The sequence below is a fragment of the Neolamprologus multifasciatus genome, chromosome 12, assembly GCF_963576455.1.
Source record: "Neolamprologus multifasciatus chromosome 12, fNeoMul1.2, whole genome shotgun sequence".
In the NCBI taxonomy this organism is placed as follows: Eukaryota; Metazoa; Chordata; class Actinopteri; order Cichliformes; family Cichlidae; genus Neolamprologus; species Neolamprologus multifasciatus.
This window is the reverse complement of record NC_140450.1, coordinates 3,707,500-3,724,963: the sequence shown is the minus strand read 5'-3', so window position 1 is coordinate 3,724,963 and position 17,464 is coordinate 3,707,500. Positions and strand designations below refer to the sequence as shown.

The window sequence follows — 17,464 nt, the reverse complement described above, 5'->3', positions numbered from 1 at the left end:
ATCGCTTCCATACTTTTAGGCAGGGCAGTGAAATGACACCTTTTAATCGAAAGACCAGCGTGACAAGTAAATCCTAAAAACCAGCTGAGAAAATTTCAAGTTTTATCTGTCAGTACTCTTGTGGTGATTAGTGAGCTGAGAGGCCACAATGTGTAAATTCGGCACTGCAGACGTCTGACAATATCCAGCCTTGACTGTAAAGCATGCTCCCTCTTCTTCACTGATTCTTCTTCTGTTCTCATCTCAAGCAGAAGGAGTTGGCCCTTAAGCTGGTGGAACATGGCCACAGGGGCACGGTCCTGAGCAGGGAGGAATTTGAGGAGAGGAAAGCAGCTGTGCAGGCTGCAGAGGCTGCAAAGAGCAACGCTTTCTACGACAGGAGCCGGCCAATGTGAGTTAACTTCTCACTGACCCCACTGTGCTGTCTGAGGTGCTGTCCTTACGACTGACCAGGAGAGACACATTCACACAAAGCACCAGTTAAATGCTAGAAGCTGCTGGGTTATATTTGGAAAATTAAATGAGGCTGTTTACAGTCCGAATGTGGTCAGAGGATTTTAAAATCAGTCACAGTGGAAAGGGGAAAAAAAGTTACTGTTCTGTAGTTCATTATATTCACTTCTCATTTAGTGTGAAAGAATAATATTTTAGTTGAGTGATCCTCAGTCTCTTCCTTGGGTCTTTTTCTGTAGTTGCGGTTGAAGCCAGGGGGCTCCCCGTGAATCAGTTTCTGTGCTTGAGCTGTTTCCATTCCTAACCAGATCTTATATCCCGAGCCATATTTTTGTCAAAGTACCAACTTTTCTGTGTAAACAGTGTCACAGCTCACGTCAAGCAAATTTATTTGTCTTTACTGTTGGGGTGTTTCACATCGTTTCAGATTTGCAGGGGTGCATAATGAGAAGGAAAACCCAAGCTCCATCTGGTGGACTTTGATCCCTTGTTAAAGCAATAATATGTAACTATTTTCTTTTTAAAATAACAACTTCAAAATCATTTTGATGGTACACTGACTTGTAATAGGGCGAGCGGCTTCTCTTTCAACGCCTGCTCTGGCAGTATGTAACGTGGGTGAGTGGGTACAAACCTCCGAGAGAACTGTGTTGCCAAGAACACTGAGAGCGGAGCTCAGCAGATCAGCTACCGAAGACACGGTGCCCAGCAGCAGATGACTGGTGGAACAAGAGGAAGCGGCGTGCAAGAAAGCTTTAGAGGGGTAAACTGATCGGGCTTCTATAGAAGTTTAAGATTAGCGCAACCAGGTTAGCTAGTCCCGTGTTTGTTCCGGCCAAATTTTGTTCACTGTATAATAAATTATACCCGCTCCAGCTAAGATTAAACACACAAAACGAAACAAGGAGCTATTTAGCTTTCTAATGACCAAAGCTTGGCTCAATAACAACTTGCCGGACTCAGCATTTTAGCTTGATTCTTCTTTTTCAAGTGGGCCAAGACTTGAAGTCTGGGAAAAACAGATGATGGCGGGTCTGCACATGTAGGTTGGTGCAAGAACTGCACTGTGATTAACAACTGTTCAGTAGTAGAGAAATATATTACAGTCAGATACCCACCGCTGTGTCTTGTTTGATGTTTGGCTGCGTTAGCAAAGTCAGGGTCTACTCCAGTGTATGAACAGGGATTATTTATCATATATACTGTTTTTTTTTTCTTTTTTCTTAGACAAAAGCGCCATCTGTTGGGTTAGCTTACTGTTGTTTTTACACATATCTTGACAGATACGGTAGTAGAATTAAAACTTCCACAAGGAAAGAGCTTTTTAAAACCTTATGTTGGCACCAAACCTTTAGTTTTTTCATTTTGGGGCGATCGTGGCTCAAGAGTTGGCAGTTCGTCTTGTAATCGGAAGGTTGCCTGTTCGAGCCCCGGCTCCGACAGTCTTGGTCGTTGTGTCCTTGGGCAAGACACTTCACCTGTTGCCTACTGGTGGTGGTCAGAGGGCCCGGTGGCGCCAGTGTCAGGCAACCTCGCCTCTGTCAGTGCGCCCCAGGGTGGCTGTGGCTACAATGTAGCTGCCATCACCAGTGTGTGGATGACTGAATGTGTAAAGCGCTATACAAATACAGGCCATTTACCATTTAATAGGAGCCATAAGTAACCAAATAAAGGTCATGTTTTTATTAAGGCTTTAAACCAGACATTAATTTAGGTGATGTCAAAGTGGCTTTGTCCATCCATGGTGTCTCTGGCTGGATCCATTCTACCCTTGTTCAACATATATTTTGGCTAAACCACCAAGGCACAGCATCCACGGCAGCAGACATCTACACATGCACCAGTAAGTTCTGCTTAACACCAACAACAGGTGGAGCTTTTAGACTGTTAGTGAGCAAAACTCTAAAAACAAAACAAAGTACTGTAGCTCTCAGCTTCAATTTTGTTTGTGGCAGATGATGTTTGTCAGTATTTCGAACCTCACCAGTCTGGCTGGGTGCTCATCAGTATAAAACTACTTGCATTTAATCACACTGTGTATTCATGCAGTAGTGTTCAGAAGGAAAATACCAGTTTGTTTTTCTCAAATGATGGAGATGGTGTGCAGGTACAATTACACATGAGGACACAAGTATTTGCACAAGTATTATTTATTAATAATAAATGTTTGTCCTTCTTTAACAGAGCAAGAGATTTTTAACATAGCACTTTGAAACATATTTTCTTTAGAAAGCATCAATTATTTCTGATTGATTTCAGACAAAAAAATACCAGGGCCAATGTTATAAGGCAGCGGTCCCCAACCCCCGGGCCTCGGACCGGTACCGGTCTGTGAGTCGTTTGGTACCGGGCCGCGAGAGTTGAGGCTCGGGTGTGAAATGTATAGTTTTCAGGGTTTTTATCGGTTTTCAGCGTTATTTTGTTATCGTTTTTATCTTTAACTCTGTTTTCCTGGGTCTTTTCACGTGTGTTATGAATAAATCTTCTTTTTTTCGGTACCGGTGCTAGTTTTATTTTGTTGTATTTATCCGCGACACCTTAAAGGCCGGTCCATAAAAATATTGTCGGGCATAAACCGGTCCGTGGCGCAAAAAAGGTTGGAGACCGCTGTTATAAGGGATTGTTAGCTATTTTTAGCCATAGCACAAACCGCTGGCATGCAATGATATGCTTTAATTTCGCAATGCTCTAATCTATAAAATCAAGTTAAGACTAAGGGATTTTTTTTCCCAATTTACGTAGTATCAAAACTTCAGCAAGAGTTGAAGTCACTTGAGAAAGCATCATGTTAAACACAAACGAAATCAGCAGAAAATGCATACACAAACTTATCACAGTGTTTTCAAGTGTCAAGAACTGAAGCGAGAAGTATAATCAGAAATCCAAAGAGAGCCACACAGTGCAGCACCAGTCTGGCAGAGGTAGGAAGCAAAGATTTGAATAACTGGGGAAAAAAGTGAGAGATGTGTCTAAAGACCCAAGAACATCTGCCAAGACGCTAAATTACTTAGCCAAGTTTTAAATTGTAGTCTCAAAGGAGACAATCATTGGCACCCTGCACAGTAAAAAAAAAACTCCACTTCTGCAAAAGAGATGCCTTCAAGCCAGACTGAAGTATGCTAAGGACAACCTGAAGACAGATTATATATACTGGAAGTCTGTCCTTTGGTCAGATGAGGTGAAACTAGGGCTATGTCCACACGTACACGGGTATTTTTGAAAACGGAGATTTTCCGTTTTCGTTTTAAAAAATAATCCCGTCCACACGTAAACGCAGAAATGAAGGAAAACACTGCTAGGAACATGCCAAAGCAACAGGTGGCGCTATATTCCTAACCGTGCAGAAATGTTGGCCAATCAGAAGTCTAGAAGCCTCGGTGGGAAAAAGTAAACAAAGCTGGGGCATAGAGTCGTATGTGTGGAGGGACAGTAACTGTGTGTGTATATGTAAGCATTTAAACACTGCAGAGAGAACAAGTAACAGTAACAGTATTGTAGAAATTCATTTCACCGAAACAATAACGTGGCGCTCACTGTGACGTCAAAAAATGTGCACACCTTTCACGCTGCGTTTTCTGCGTTTTCTGCATTTTCTGCGTTTTTCTCGTCCACATGTAAATGCAAAAACGGAGTTTTAGAAAATATCCACACTGGCCGGAATTTTTAAAAAACTCCGTTTTCAGTGATCGAAAACGCCGTTTACGTGTGGACGAAAGGTGCAAACGCATAGAAAAATCTGCGTTTTCAAAAATACCCGGGTACGTGTGGACGTAGCCTAGAACTCTTTGACCCCAGAGACAATGTTTACATTTGGAGAAAGGAGGAAGAGATGTACAACCCAAAGGACACCATCCTCACAGTGAAACGCTGTAGAGATGTTCAAGTGTGCCTGGAACACCTTGAATTCTGTCAGGGTGGAAGGACTCGTGAAGAAAGAAGGATTGTGAAAGAAAAACTCAAGCAGTCAGTAGCAAAACTGTGAGAATGTCACTCCCTCCAGAAGACCAAAGTTAAAGTTACTGGCCGGCTTGCACAAAGCCCTGATTTAAATCCCATTGCAAATTTGTGGGCTGAACTGAAGACCAAGGTCCATGCCAGAAGATCATCAAATGTTGAAGAGCTTGAGAGATTTGCCAAAGAAGAATGGATTTGCTCAGGAGGCGTGTTTGAGAGACTTGTCGAAAACTGCAATAAATGACTGCAGGCTGTTATTCAACAAAAAGGATTCACGCTTGAGTATAAGCATCAGGGGGGTAATAATTTTAACCCTGCTAATTCTTGGTTTTTCTGAAAAAGAAATCTTCATGGGGGGGCTAATAATTTTGTCCTCATCTGTATAAAAAAATACAAATGAAGCAAGCAGTAACTTCACTTTCTGTCTGATATCAACTGAAAAATTATTATGTTGATATAGATTTACTGTTTTTGAACCGCAACTGTATATGAGTCATGTTTTGTTTTGTTTTTTAATTTATGCTTTGTAGGTCACTATATCGTTTAGATTCTCCCTGTGGCTCTGAGACACAATTTCTGTCTTCCTGAATGAACCATGCCTTGGAAAGGAAATGCATTTTTGGCAGAAGTTCTGCACTGTTAATAAAAGCCTGACAGGTTGTAAAATTAGATTTTTTTTCCTTATAGCTCTGATTTGCATGGCTGCATTTTTTTTTTTAGCACTTTATATTATTTTAAAAAGGCAGGGCAAATGAGACGAGGTCATCAACTTCACATCCTCTCACTTTTGTTTGAACAAGGCCTCCCTGTCTGTTTAAATTTAGATATAAAAAAAAATCGTAACAAAAATAAGCCAAAACTACAAACTGAAGTCGTCTATATACTGTCCGGGATAGTGATCACACAGATATTTGATAAAGCCAAGTGTTTGTGGTGTCTACTTTGATGACAAGCCAGACAGGTAACATCATATACACACACACACACACGAGTATCCAAACATTTACCTGCTAGGTGTTGAATTTGATTGAACCCTCAGATGGTTATCCAAACGTGCAGATGTCTCGTTGTTCCCCCTCCCCATGGCCCCCCTAAACATCAGTGACACTCGTGAAATGGGAGCCTCCACACCTGCAGTTACAGTGATATTAGGGCACAAAGCCTTTCATCTTGTCCCAACAGGATCCACGGAAATGTTGTACTGGAACATTGGGATGTTATACACACAGTAGTCTGTTCCCTTTCCAAGATCTACATCCATGAAACCGTTTCCAAAGGCTGTGATCATATTTGTAAGCTCTTAACAGTGTTTGGACTACAGAATTGGATTCTTCACATTATCCAATCAGACCGATTTTAAATGAATACTCCAAGGACGATTGATCTTTGTAAAAGCTGTTGTTTTTAAGCGGCTCTGAGAGATTTCTAGCTCGCTTCTTCTTAGAGGACAGCAGCTGTTGTCAGCTTGGATTTACAACACTTAGAATGGATTATGTCCCGTAGTCACCGTGGAAAAAAACCCATCTCCCTGTCCATGAAGTGTTCTTAAAGGATTCATTCAGCATAATCGGCTTCTCAGCTGTGGATTCATATGTTGACTGTGTTTCAAACAACTGTCTCTTCTTTCTTTGTTTTTGTAAGAGCTTTGAGAGCAAAAGGAGGCAAGGAGGAGCTTATATTGTAAAGTTGACCGTACTGTCACCCATTAGTTTGCTTCTGCGTTTTGGCTATTGCCATCTTGTTTATTTTAAACCAGGTGTCGCGTCAGAGTTGACATAAACTCATAAATTCAGCTGGAAAATGGTTACTGGGTACTTATGGTTAGACTTATTTTACCACCACAGAAGTTTCCTGATGTTGTGCATTAGAATGTACTGCCCAACATCCACACTTCTGCATTGGCTTCACTTTTTTTCAAAGGTTTAGAGAGTACTTTGTTCATTTAGGTCCCAGTTACAAAGGCCTTGAGACTGGTCAGCAACCGTCTGGCAACCACTGGTTGCTAGGACAAAATGTGTATTCCCAAACCAGTAGTTGAGTGGCTGCTGGAGAATTCTGTCTGTTTCCAGGTGAACTTGGTCACAATGAGGGTGCTACACAAAAAGCACTCCTTGTGATTGCTTCGGTCATTCGCAGATTTCTGCAGTTGCACAGAAGACCGATCTGCAAACACTCATTGTTTACCTCTAATGAAACATGGAGAAGTGTGATGCAATATGGAAACATTTACTTTCAAAGTTGTCTTACACAAATGTGTTGTTGCTGCATTCAGCATATTTCAATAGGTGCAACTTTTACTTTAAATGTGAGCATTCAAATTTCTGGTTTGCAACACACTATTTCAAGTTTCGCTACTTTTTGGCGAGGTGTTTGCGAGTGTTGGCAGACTTGTGATTGCAGCAACATGCTAGCAACCAAAGTAATCGCAGTGATGTTTTTGGCACATTTTATACCAAGTTGAGCAATCAGTTACACACTAGCGACTGTCTGCAATCTCCAGCAATCACTTGGTCCAACTTGGTCCAACACACATACACACAACTGCCTCTGTTAATAATGGGCCATAGCTGAAATACGCCTCACTCATACATTTTATGCCATATTTTTCTGAGCTGACTTAACTCTAGCAAATGATTTTTTTTAATCCCATCAAAGGTATTTAACAGACGTGTTACATTATTTCAAAAAGAAAACTTCTGTTCTCTGTCAGTGATAGCTTAGAGCAACGTTAATGTTAATTTTATTGCATTAAATTTAATCCTTAAATAATCATCTGCTGTATCAGCTGTCTTTGAAGTTTTCTCACACTTTTATTAGTCAATGTCTGACCCACTCCGGTGCCAACAACCTATAGCTGACTGAGCACCCCCCCCCCCCCCCCCCATGTATCAGTCTTAGTCAGTTAATCAGTCTTTTGAACTGATTAACAACTTTCATAGCTTTCCCACACTTGGAAATGTGACATCCTCTAAAAGACCTTGACATGACAGAAAAAGAGCTGTACATCATTTACAGACTTTCCCCATCAAAGTTGCACGTCTGAGCTGCGTCCCCCTCTCTGTCTAAATGCAGATTTCTCTTTCCTCTGTGGTTTTACTGATTGGATTTCCACCACACAGACCCTTTGGCCTCCTGTTGTGGTCAGATTGTGAAAACATGGGCCCCAGGATGCAAAGTACCACCTGCAATGTGGCTGAACACAATCAGTACAAGGCTCTGAAAAACGACTTTGGCAACAAAGACTGGCAGCAGCGCGGTAAACAGAATGAATGTAGTTGTTGGCTGAAAAAGAAATTGTTTTTCCATATTTTCAACAAATCACTTCTGTTTGCTTCAAACATGTGTTCTTTCCTAAAGATTTCTGCACCTGCATGCTTCTCTCGTGGCACTTGGTAGCCATGCTGTTTCGGGAATGCCTTTTGCCTTCTCTGCAGGCTTTAACCTATGTCTCCCAAGGCATGTCTTTTTTCACAGTTCTGTCACTACTCTGTTTTCTCCCCCCCTTCCTTTCTCTTCTCTTCAGCCTCCCTGGGCTCTCTTGGAGACCTTTAGTGCCTGCAGGTGTATAAATAGAGCTGTTTTCAATTAAGGCCTAACCTCGACTATAGCGTGCATCTGATCAATGAATACCCCTGCACCTGTGGTAATAAAATACCAGGGGAGTGGAGATAGTGCAGTGAATGCTAATCAGATGTTGCCCTGTTGTTGCCCTGTCTCATTTTTAAGAACAACAGGCTCCTCCTGACTGCTTGGCTGTGAAGGAGGGGGGCTTTGCCAACACATCACAAAAAAGACTGAACAAAAGAGCTGCTGCTCTCATCAGACATAAATGAAATTCAATATGTGATTTGGAAAAGGAAACTTGGATGAATGGGATGCTTAGTGAGTTGTATGGATGTTTGGCTTGGGGGAAACCAAAGGCGTTATCAGAATTTGCAAATAGTTTTAGTCTCCTGGCTTCGATTGGTGGTTCCATTTTTTGATGTTCAAGTTGATAAAAAATAGATTTGTTAAAGGGAAAGTTCACCACAAGATCATTTTGTCTCTGGTATGTAGTGGTATTTCTCCATTTATATAGATTGTTTGGTTGTCAGTTGCTTAGTTTTGGAGATAACTGACTTGAATCTTGAATATAAGGGATCTAAATGGCAAACATGTCCCTGTGCAGAAGTAAACATGATCTAACCATGATGCATGGCTGTCAGATTATTTCATTTATATCTTTGGCTTCATAGATTTTGAAAAAAAGATGGTGGACAACCTTTTCAACTTTACTTTCTTTATCCGCGGGCTTCCCCCTTTCCCTAAAAGCCAGATTCCAGAAATCATAATCCTGTTACTAAAAAACAAACAAACATGAATATTCTTAATAAGCCTCACAAACTTATTGAAGTTCCAAAAGAAACTTCTCTTTGTAAATGTAGAAATCTTTTTAAAGTAGGCTTCCTTGAACTCTGTGCTGGTGACTGAGTTGGGCTTTTAGGGAGAGGCAAATGCACTCCTCTGTAAAGGAAATGGGTGTGCTTGATTTTATGACCTGAAATAAAAAGAGAGCTTTGCAGTGGAAACAAATGCAAAAAGCAATATTTTTATCCCAAATGTCTTGTTTTCTTTATATTGGAAGTTATGGTTAATTAAATTAAAATCAGATGAATAGCCCAGCCCTGCCCCTTACTGTACCTCTCACCATGTGAAGGCAAGTAAAGATTGTTAGAAGCTCCAACATGAAGCTGCTAACAAGATTTGTGGATACTTTTTTTTGGGTGCTTTCTGGAGAGAGACATTTGTGCTGAATTTGTATTTTTAATCCAGTTCACGCCAAAAGGAACTATCATAGAGAAGATGGCCTTTTAAGATCCTATCCAAATAGTTCAGTTAATGTAGTGTTGTGTTCTTTATCAAATATTCATACTCATATCATCAACCTGCTGCACTTTGGAAGCTGCTTTGTGTTTAATGTGCAGAATAGATCCATGTCTGGGGTCTTAGTGTTGCATTTTGCATCAGGCAGGACTAACATTTGACATAAATTCAGAGACAAACAAGAGGAGCAGCAGAGCGCTGCTGAACAGACGTGAGGCCTCGGTTTCCCTCCGCTCTGGCTCTGACTCAGGCTCAGAAGTCCATGTCAGCATATGTCCTGACCTCGCGTGCTCACGGCAGTCCTGCGAGGTTTCCATCAGGCTCCCCGCGATCTTCCTACAGTCCAAACCACAGCCACGCTCATTGTCCATTGTGCTGCTACGTTTTTACAGTCTGCCTCAAGAATTCTGCGCTCTCTAACTCTCTACTCTATATTAAAAGTGAGCTATCATTTGTGGTGCCAAGTAAAACCAGTGCCACGAACACGCACGCTGCACATTTCACTGCGGATCCAACCTCCAGATACTTAGCAAAAATAAGTTTGTGTATGTGACTGACATGAGAAGCCTCACAAAGCTGATCCCAAACTCTCGCTTTTTTTTTTTAAGAGAGCCAAACCCCCCGCCACTCTCCTCCACTGCTACTCTGGTGAGGGCCCTTGGGCGACGAGGTTTTGCAGTCTCTATTACATGTGCTGTCAAGCCAATTGCCTTGCTTGCACTTTGTGATTTTGGACGGGTGTGTAAATTTGGAGCTCTCCACTGCAAGAGCTGTCCAGAGACAGACATCCTGCAAGGCTTAAGCTTGCCACCACATCCCTCCATGCACCTCACAAATGAAAATATATGCCACTTTTTAACCAGCTGGTGCAAAAGATAATAAATAACAAGCTGTCATTTGACCTAAATGTTTCCACATTTTCTTTTCGTGTATCATATTAATGATTAATAAAACAGATGTACCTGCTTACTGCTACTTGTAACACAGTGCATCAAAGTGTTGTTTTTCCTTGAGTTTTCCCAACAAGCCAAATTTTAACAATAAGATTTTGGCTGATTGTAGTTTGGTTTGTCTGAGAGTATTCAGTGTTTTACATATATTTCCATTGGTGTCCATGTCAACATTTGCAAAAGAGACGATGGAAAATTTTAAATTCTGTAACTTTAATATCCTAACACATTGCTAAAAAATAGAGTGAAGCATAGGAAAAGTTTAACTACCTTAAATAAATATATAGTTATATTTAAAATAATACTTTTATTATTCTGTGCAAACAAATTGCTTTAAAGCTATAGAAAACAGTGATTCACTCTCTGATGATTCATAATATCTGACTCATAATATAGCTTAGTGGCCCTAATGATGGATACAAATAGTTTTCTACATCATAAGGTCTTAGTATTTATGTATGCTATAGTTGGTGGAGTATTGTTATGGATTCATCAGACAAGATCCGATGGAATTGCTTTAGTTTCCATCCATCCATCCATCCATCCATCCATCCATCCATCCATCCATCCATCCATCCATCCATCCATCCATCCATCCATCCATCCATCCATCCATCCATCCATCCATCCATCCATCCATCCATCCATCCATCCATCCATCCATCCATCCATCCATCCATCCATCCATCCATCCATCCATCCATCCATCCATCCATCCATTCATTCATCGTTTGTGTCTGGGTCATAGGATTACCAGTTTAAGCAAAGACTAATGGAGTGTCTAATTGTTTTAATTCAGTTTGGAAGATAAGCTAAGTTTTGGACCACAAACTTAAATACCAGCTCCTGAGTAGTTACACTGCTAAATAAGAAGAAATTAAAAATAGAGCTCTGCAGACTCCATTGTGGCACTGCTTTGCTTGAGTCAGTGCTAGCATGTCTACATATTGAAGCTCTCCACTGCCACTTGGAGGCTCTGCCAAAGCATCAAGCAGGTGAAGTTCTACTCTTAATTATGTTTGTGCCGGTGTTGGTTGTGTTACAGAGAAGACGAAGAGTTTCTTAGCAATAGTCTTCTTGCTTGTTGGTGTGATTCCTATGATCCTTCTCTTTGGGTAGTTTCAGTAGAAGTGCAAATGGACACCAACACAGGACCATAAATCTGCTGTAAAAAAGTTGGTGCTAAGGAAATTCTTCACTAATCAGCAGCTGAAATTGGTTGAAAAATAGTTTTAAATGATTTCATATGTGTTGCTTTGGATTACAGTGTAAGCTAATAAGCTGATGAGGAAGAAACCACATTGCTGACATGTGCACTGCAGAAAGTCATTCAAGGATGAGAGCTCGCCCTCTCATTTTAGGACTAACAATTGGGTAGATTTTCCAAAACTTTCACGTTTCCTGTTGCTCTCTTTAAATCTACACATCGGATTCAAATTCAAAACATGGATTTGAATCATTGTAGTCTTACTCTTTTTCTCTTGTTGTTTGGAGGACATTATCCTGCACTGATTACAGAGGATTTGCTTTGTATGTTTCCCAAATGGAATACATCTTAATATGAGCTCCGTTGAAAAGAAATGACAATGATTCCTTTGATCCACATTTAAAAACAAGTACTTTTTAGGCAGGCGGTACACAATATGTAACCCCCACAACTCCGAAAGCCACGGTGGCCACAGTATACAAAGAAAACTCAGGTATAATATCATGCATGCCACATGTGTAACTGATACATTCAGCTCATTGTAATCAGAGGTGACAGAGGATTTTATAAACCCCCCCAAAATAAAGTAAATTGTCATGCTGTGTGGAATTTCCCTTGACGTCCACCAGCCCAAAATAATATTTTCCATAAGATTCATTTTCCCAATCATGCCGAGGAAAAATATTCTGGTACAGTATGTGTTGTTTCTAAAGAAATCACTGTACTATTGAAAGCTCCCATCTGTTACACTGTTGAAGGCTGCAGGCTAATGAAATCTTCAATCTGCTAATCTTTCCTAAGAATAAAATAAGGAATTATTCTATAGCACCACATCTGTTACCTGTCATTGGATCAAATTCTCGTCCAGTTGCTGCATATTTATTTGCAAACCAGTGATTCCAAATTAAGGTGGAATGCTACTCCACTTTTCCAGAAAGAACTTTTTAATGACAGTCAATGGTGGGAACTATTTCCTGTAGCAACTTTTCGCACATGAAAGACAGTTAGCTGTAGATCAAATTTATTGAGTGTGATAAAATTTCACAAGCCTAGAATAAAACAAAACAAATGTTATAAAATCAATAAAAATTGGGATCCAAAGGTTTTTTTTAAGAATAGATTCATTATTTTAAAAAAATAGGACGTAAAGAAAATATACTGAAGGGAAAGATATGGGCTTTAACCAATTAATTTAAGCATGTTACAGTATTCTTGGTCTTATCTTAAACGATCTTATCTTCTGTTAATTATTTGTGGATGTCATCACTTACAGTATATTATTTTCTCAGAAAACTTGTTTTGTTTTTTTTTCTCATCCGGTCAGCTCCGATGTCCACTTGAGCCACAGCGAGTGTCCCAGGGTGAAACGATGTTCAGAAAGTCAGCTATTTCTGTTGGAGCCTTGCTTTTATTTATTATTTATTAATTAATTAATTTTTCTTACATTCCTTTCTGGTGGAAACACTCTGGAAAGCTGTGCCTTTTTCTGGTTTTCTCTTTGGACACAATTATTTAAGTTTCTTCTGTCAGACTTTCTGCTGTTTTCTTGCATTAGACGTGCTTCTCTCTTACAATGCTGTTACCATTTTCTCCACTTGACCTAGAGGTAAACATGTTTTCCTAAATAAAGAAATGGGTGCAGGGCAGTATATGGGTAGCGTGTTCATGCTACTGCAGATGCCTGCTGGTTTTGATTTGCTAGCTTGCGTATAGTGGGAAGAACAAAATAGGCCAGTGCACAACTTCATGAATCTGACAGTAATTTTGTGTATCTGCTTATTTTCGCGGGGTATGAACCTTTTTATTTAAATTATTTGGTGGTCCAAACTACAGCATATTTTAGTGGTAAAAAAAGTCTCACTGTGTATCACTAGTGGGTGAGAGTGAGTGAGTGAGTGAGTGGTCTGAATGAGCGTGTGTCCATGGCTGGGCTTGTGTTTGGGGCTTCCTGAGCCTTGGCCACTGTGGGACATAGTCCCTGCTGGACTTTTCTGCCCCTCCCCCGGATACAGATGCTTGTTGGTTCTGGGGTACGTAACTGGCCCCTTAAGGGGGGGTTCTCAGCCGGGTGCTGTGTGGTTCTTGGGCACCTGGGGCCCTTGAATCGTACCAGAGTGCCCGTTGCCTCAGGTCCTCTAGGACTCTCACCCTTTGGCCGTGGGCTCCCCATCTGGGGCCTACCTCCTTCTCTTGCTTGGATGAACGCACGGATGTCGCCAAGATGTGTGGTCTCAGGTCTTTGGTACTCCTGGGGGCTGTGGTTGGCGTGGTTGTCCTGTTTCCATCTGTCTGCCTCTGGCCTTGGGTTTGGGGGCAGGCTCCCACCCTTATCAAGTACATTTGTGACAAAGACACATACATAGACTCACACTCTCTCTCTCTTTCTCTCACATTCACACTCACACTATAAAGACATTGCTGATTTACGTATGTGTGTATTTTCCAGTTTTTGGGTTCCAGGTGCTGTATGTTTGTTAAGGCCAAGCTGTATGAGAAATTATATATATATATATAAGAATCTATAATTGTAATGCAGCTGACAAAGCTCCACTAAATACAGAATTACGGGATGACGGAATAAGATCCGACTGTTTTCTGTTGTTTTAACAGACAACACTGTCAGATATGTTTTTGTACAATCAAACAGTATACGTAATCAAATGCTCTTTCCAAAAAGATATTAGAAATATGAAAACATGAATTCTCCAATGCATCCAATAAGATTAGTCAGTGTATACTAATGAGAATAAATAGTGTAAAAACAACAGTTTAAGAACCTTGCAGCTCAGGAAGAAGCCCTCTGGGTTTTGGTATGCAGTGCAGCGGTGTGTTTACACATATGTAAACACACTTGGAAGATATTGGTTATGCAGTAACAGCTGTTCACCCCCAGCAGAGGTGAACAAAACATTACATAAACTCCAGTTTGTAACACAGCGACCGGGAGTTTTCGTTGAGTTTCTGATTGTGTCATATTTTCATGTAATGATTTCATAATTTATTGAGTTGCAGTCAAGTTAACAGGACACCCTGTTTCCTGTTAGCTTCATGGCAGGTGTTGTCGTTGCTTTTACTGAACACTGCAACGCAACATGTGGAGGGTGTGGTTGTTATGAGATGCTATCAGTAGGTAGTGTTGCACAATATTCATATGCATTTTCTACTGCATACTGTTTTAGCTACTTTCTCACTTATTTAAATGGACTTACAAACTAGCTTTTCAGTGTCAGAACTACAACTAAATGAACTTCAAAAAGTGTTTATCAATCTTTGATGCAAAAGGCTCATTAAAAAATAAATACGAAGAAAGAGCGCTAGCAGTGAGCTCTTGCGCAGACATGTCATTGGAATAGTGGTAAAGATCAACGTGACTGCACACTTGTGTCATCAAGCCAGCTACACCAGCCGTGCCAGGTTACAAAAATCAAGAATAAAACAAAACTGCAATGCCATCCAAAAGACTTGTGCACAGTTAAATTCATTCAGGTATATATAATAATATTAAGTGCATAGAATTGGTAGATGGCTTGAGCTGTTTTCCTAACAAGAGATAAAGTTACAATTGTAAAACGGTCAAAGTTGTAATGTCCCGACTGTGGGCATTACACACTGCTGTGCAGTGTTTGGCATCCGATAAGCCTTTTAAAGCCGCTAAGGCCACTACTTCAACTGGACTTCCTGGATCATATTTCGTTGTCTCACTGGTACCTTAAACCGCACCGCCACTAACCCAGCCCCCTGCAGTGTTTTAATCCAGCCCCGTTTAATCGGTGTCTTTTTAATAATAAGAGGTCTTGTTAGGAAAATTTGTACAAGCAAAGTAGTGTTTTCATTTTGGTGAGCAAGGTCTTAACAGATTTTGAAATCCCAACTCAGAAAAATTGTCTGCTGACACTTGCATAGCGTCCAAAATTAGATTTATGATGTTTTCTAGCCTTTCCCCCTTTGAACTGGCACACCGACACACATCTTTGCAAAAGTAATTTCATATCTGCCGTACAAATGCTCTTAGACAGATTTATTTTTTTCACAAAGCCAGATAATAACTGCTCACCTCCTCCCTCGTTTTTTTCTTTGAATTCCATGGTCCACCTGCATGACCACAATCCAAAAACAAGACACTGGAGGCACATGGGTGGATCACTGTGAGAGTAATGCCTAGTCATTAGCCGCTAATCAGCATCATTTAATAGTGAAATTCTTGTTATTCCTAAATGAGGCTTGATAAGAAATTTGTTAATTGACAGGAAACTCAAAATCTCAGCGGTCCGGTCCATATGCTTTACTGAAGTCTTACTTATGAAGTCTCCGTGACTGTGTGTGTTGCTTTAGCTACTGGATGGGGTAACCCCAGTCACTTGCCTCCTCAACACCTGTGTTTACTTTGGGGCCTCAGTCCCCATGACCCAGCAGCAATCCTTCACTCACTCAGAAGATGAAGTGAGCTTCTAGCCTCCAAATATGTGCTGTCCATGCACTTTTACCACTGTGTGATTCCTCTAAGACTTTCATTATGGGGTACTGGCCAAATGACTAGTATAAATTACAATCTTGGTCCAAATTCTAGTAAAGTTAAACATTTAGATCCTGTTCTGTTTTACTGTAATGTCAAGTTAATCTAAGAGCAGAAAGTGCCTGTTTGTCTGTGCTTGTTGTGGATGTTAAGGCTTTCTTAAAGTGCTTTGGGAATGGAAAGTGAATTTGAGGAGCCATTAATGTAGAATATAACTGAACCTGTCTGCTCTTTGGACTGCGAAGCAGACAGACCTGGATTCAAGATGGAAGAAACAGATTTATTACCAGCTCACAGGTGTCTGCAGGAACGTTTGGGATCATTACTTCCTTTCACATTGCCTGTAAAGATCCAAGTACTGAACCTCAGTACACTGTTTGGTTCTGTTATGTGTCAAGTAGTTGACCTACTAAAAGAATTGACCGCATATTCAGTCAGATCCTTAATTGAGAAAGATTCAGTGACTCCTCCTACAAAAGTACAAATTATACCTAATTTAAATTTGGTGAGTGTCCCCTTTGAGGTTTTTTCATCTCTGGACTTCTTCTAGCGCTGCTGAAGTTTTCTGTGAATTTTCTGTTCTGACCACTTGTGCATTAGCAATTTTTATTCACACAGAAGGCAAACATCTGCCTTTGTGTCCCAAATTTCATGCTGACGCTAAACAGCGGTAGTTCCTACAACACTCTTGTGTTAAAGAAGCCGCAATGTCCAACCCACAAAGCATTGGTTGAGGTCAGGAGCATAACTAGGAAAATGCTGGTCCTTATTTAATTATTCCTTGGGTTGTGGCTTGAAATCTATTCCTCACAACCAGGTAATTCTCTCCGTGCTCATAGCACGTTTTTCGGCCACACCAGCACAGATAACCAGCAGAATGAGATGTGCCTTTGTCTGCTTTCCCAAGATCCAAATCAAGTTAAAGGTGCTGCTTCGGCAAAATGAAGACCACATCACAGATAAAATATAGCGCACAAGTGCCCAGAAAACATTTTGACACTGAGTAACTGTTGACTGGAAGTATTTTCTAAATATCCAGTCTTGGTTTAAAGTTCCACATTGATTGATGAGCCCATGTCAGGAGGTGGTTCAGTGCAGATTAGTAAGAATTTTCTGTTGGATCTAAAACTTGACACCCATATAAGCACTAATATCAAAGAATTGAAAATAACACCCAGGTATTATTTTTAGTTATTTTAATAGATAGATAGAACTTTATTAATCGCTCGGGTAGATTCCTCCGGGAAATTCAGTTTCCAGTAGCAGAACACGGAAACAAATGTTTCTTTTATTGTTGTAATCCTAATATGTTTGCCTAGGTCTCTCTTGTAAATGAGACATTAAGTCTCAGTGGAACTAATAAAATCAAACCCACAAAAATACATATAGCTACATGGTACAGACCATCCATGAAGTTCTGCTCACTCCAAGTGAGTGAAATTCTGCCATTTTATTAGTGAGTTACTTAGCAATGGTTAGCATGTGCGTCTGTGCGTTCAACCCATTCCATTTATAAATTCAGAT

The 17,464-nt window shown here is 40.5% G+C and overlaps 1 protein-coding gene and 1 long non-coding RNA gene across 3 annotated transcripts in view; both read left to right on the top strand.

The window, feature by feature from the left end:
- The window catches only part of LOC146506184 (uncharacterized), a 351,963-nt gene that overhangs the window by 64,696 nt on the left and 269,803 nt on the right, over positions 1 to 17,464 (top strand). The gene's annotated exons all lie outside the window — the stretch shown is intronic.
- cfap299 (cilia and flagella associated protein 299) overlaps positions 1 to 17,464 on the top strand; it is an 87,584-nt gene that overhangs the window by 2,250 nt on the left and 67,870 nt on the right. Inside the window, exon 2 of one of the 2 annotated variants that reach the window (XM_085180314.1) lies at positions 249 to 391. In XM_085180314.1, coding sequence (XP_085036440.1) covers positions 249 to 391 — 143 coding nt within the window. The remainder of the gene's footprint in view (positions 1 to 248; positions 392 to 17,464) is intronic. The other variant, XM_085180315.1, reaches the window with a different exon arrangement.